A 3,345-nucleotide genomic window follows, 5' to 3' on the forward strand; every position below is an offset into this window, starting at 1 on the left:
CCCCCAACCATAAAATTATTTTCGTTGCTACTTCATAACTGTAATTTTGCTAATGTTATGAATCGTAATGTAAATATCTGATATGCTATATTTGTTTTCTGATGGTCCCGACCCACAGGTTGAGAACCTCTAATCCACTGAGCCAAACTTGTTAGGACAAGACTATTTACATTTAAAGTGGAATCTAAAATGTTTAAATCTTTACCTTTTTTTTTAGTGATTATTATTTTTTATTTTAGTTGCTCAAATTTTCAGTTTATTGAGGCATTTATGGGGTTTTGTGTATTTTCATATTCAGCTTTCAAAGAAATACTTTCACTAAAAGTAATTTTCTTTAGTTAGATGATAAAACAAGGTTTACTAGCAGTGATAAAAAACATTTTGGAGCATGTGGTTGACCAATTACATTGGACCTGATTGAATAAAATTTGTTTTTTCATTCACATCTAACATTCTAAGATTTTTTAATGAACTGTCAATGGAAATATCCCATTTGTTTTGTGCGAGAAACTGCTGAATCTTGGATGTAGTTTCTGAATGAATTGGCAAGCTGGGAGATATTTTTATAATTGTAGTTGCTAAAGAGTTCTAGTTCGAATTGTTGGTGCTGTGTGACATAGTTACGTTGTTGTGGTGGTTAATATTTATGTGTTCGATAATAGTCGCTTCATGCAGTTCTCTAGCAACCTTAGCTGTATTCAGAACAGACTTTGGGATTTGGGGAGTTTGGTGCTTATTAATTTAAAACCATAGCATCTGAGGAACATGGCATCTAGACTCTAAGATTTAAAATAATGACATTTCATTCAGTGTGAAAAAATATATTGTTTACATAGAATCCACTGACAGAGCAGGCCTAGCTAAGAAACTCAAAATCAGGAGTCCATAGCATTGTAATGTCCACTCCTGTCCAGCAGGTGGCTGGGAGTGGTGTTCCAGGAAAAATCCCCACATTTTGGGGGAAAGCTGAAAGTATCTGACCCAGGCACCTAGGATTTTGAGGATTTGGAGTGAAAATATTTGAAGAAACCTTTATACAACCAAGTTATATCATTAAAAAAAAAATCGGTGACTCTATATGTGATAAAAACGCTGGGAACCATTCAGTAACGCGCCTGTACGACTCGCCCATCTATGGCGCTGACATCAGTGGCTCCTTATTTGATGCCAACACTAAACAATGGAACCTTGGCCACCTGGGAACCATCCAGGACCTGCTGGAGCAGGAGTGTGGGGTTGTCATCGAAGGCGTCAACACCCCCTACCTGTACTTTGGCATGTGGAAGACCACCTTCGCTTGGCACACGGAGGACATGGACCTTTACAGCATCAACTACCTGCACTTCGGGGAGCCCAAAACGTGGTACGCGGTGCCCCCAGAACACGGCCAGCGCCTGGAGCGCCTGGCCAGGGACCTTTTCCCGGGCAGCTCTCGGGGCTGCCAGGCCTTCCTGCGGCACAAGGTGGCCCTCATCTCGCCCACTGTCCTCAAGGAGAACGGGGTCCCGTTCAGTCGCATCACTCAGGAGGCTGGAGAGTTCATGGTGACCTTTCCCTATGGCTACCACGCTGGCTTCAACCATGGCTTCAACTGTGCGGAGGCCATCAACTTTGCCACCCCGCGATGGGTCGACTATGGCAAAGTGGCCTCTCAGTGCAGCTGCGGGGAGGCCCGGGTGAGCTTCTCCATGGATGTGTTCGTGAGCATCCTGCAGCCCGAGCGCTATGAGCTGTGGAAACGCGGGCAGGACCGGACGGTTGTGGACCACGTGGAGCCCAGGGCGCCGGGCAGCCAGGAGCTGAGTGTCTGGAGGGAGGGCAGGGCGGCCTGGAGATCTGCGCTGGGCCTGAGGCCCCTCCAGCCCCATCGAGCCACACATACCCCTGGATCAGTGGGCAGGAGCCTTAGGTCCCGCGGCCACCTTGGCAGCCGGACCCTCATGTGCCAGCCATCCCTACGCCCCTCGCTAGGCAGGGTTCTGCCTCTGCTGCCCAGCCCACGGCTGCCTCGGCTGCCACGGCCCTCTGCTCCTTAAAGCCTGACCCATCCTCACAGCCAACATCTGCCCAGGATCTCCAGCCAACTGGCACACGCGGTCACGGTCGTGGTCGCGGTGGTGGTCCTGAGAGTGGTCATCGTCCTCGGGAACAGGGGACTCAAGAGTCTATTGTTCAGGCCCCGGCTAAGAGGCGCCGCCTAGTGGGCGCAGTGCGCACAGCTCCGGATCCCAAAGCCCAGCCTGTGCCTGAGGACAAACCCTCCATGGACAGCCCAGCACTGCTGGTCCCAGCATCCTAAGGTGGCTTCTGGGTGCTGCTGTGCTCCCGTCCCCTAAACCCAGGGGACACCTACGTTTGTTCTACATGTTCTTTTGTGTGGAGATTCATTGAGCCTGGCCACATTTACATCTCAAAGCTGTGAGCAAGTTTGTAAGTCACTGGTCTTGCATGAGAGTTCCCCTGTTGTTGCCTCTGGACAGGCTGAGTCCCTGGTATTTAACAAGTTCGCCATAGTTTATTCTTCCTCCCAGACCCTGGAATGTCCGTGGACACTGCTAACTCCTGTGTGGCCAACTGAGCTTCACCCACTGGACACTCCGTGTCTATGTGCACCTGAAGGTTCTGCTGAGTTTGCCAAAGCCGGATCTATCCCAGACTCCCATCCTCTGGAACAGCTGTGGAGGTTGCCCATCTTCAGAAGAATCTGGGCTTTGGGTTCCCCTCCAGTCTCCCTCCCTTTTCTTCTCTTTCTACTCTTCCCCCCCCCTTTCCTGCTAAACCAGGCCCCTTTGACCAATTAGGTCAGCAGATACTCAAAAAACAGTTATGATCTTTCTGAGTCATTGATATGTTTAAAATGCTATCACTAGTATTTGTTCACAAATATATTAAAGGTAACTGATACCTGACTTTTTTCTAACATTGTTCATTCAACCAATTGAGGGTTTGAGGTTATTGATTTCTGCACTTGTCTTAGTAATTATATCAAAACATTTTAAGCAAAACATATTTTTATGGCCTAGTAAAATTGTGTGGAGTTGGTGAATGAAGTTGGGGATGGTTGTGGGGTTCTGCTTGACTGCCTGGCTGGGGAATTGGATGTACAGACATTATCTTCAGGATGACTGCGTGGAAATCATTTGGCACTTGGCTGAGCAGTAGTACCCGAGTTGTTGGGTGACATGAGCAAGCAGAGGACAAAATTTTTTCTCTTCAAGTCTTCTTGCTGTTTGAAAGAAGCATGTATGTATATATTTTTATATATTTTATTGATTTCAGAGAGGAAAGGAGAGGGAGAGAGAGATAGAAACATCAATGATGAGAGAGAATCATTGATCAGCTGTC

At 47.4% G+C, this 3,345-nt stretch overlaps 1 protein-coding gene across 1 annotated transcript in view; it reads left to right on the forward strand.

Moving 5' to 3' along the window:
• The window catches only part of LOC102246724 (lysine-specific demethylase 4D-like), a 4,916-nt gene extending 2,136 nt beyond the window's left edge, over window positions 1-2,780 (forward strand). The window contains 2 exon segments of the mRNA XM_014536848.1: window positions 1,108-1,971; window positions 1,974-2,780. Of these exon segments, the coding sequence (XP_014392334.1) occupies window positions 1,108-1,971; window positions 1,974-2,299 (1,190 nt within the window). The 3' untranslated portion in view covers window positions 2,300-2,780.
• The last annotated feature ends 565 nt before the right edge of the window (window positions 2,781-3,345 follow it).

Source organism: Myotis brandtii, unplaced genomic scaffold (genome assembly GCF_000412655.1).
Source record: "Myotis brandtii unplaced genomic scaffold, ASM41265v1 scaffold1664, whole genome shotgun sequence".
Classification (NCBI taxonomy): domain Eukaryota; kingdom Metazoa; phylum Chordata; class Mammalia; order Chiroptera; family Vespertilionidae; genus Myotis; species Myotis brandtii.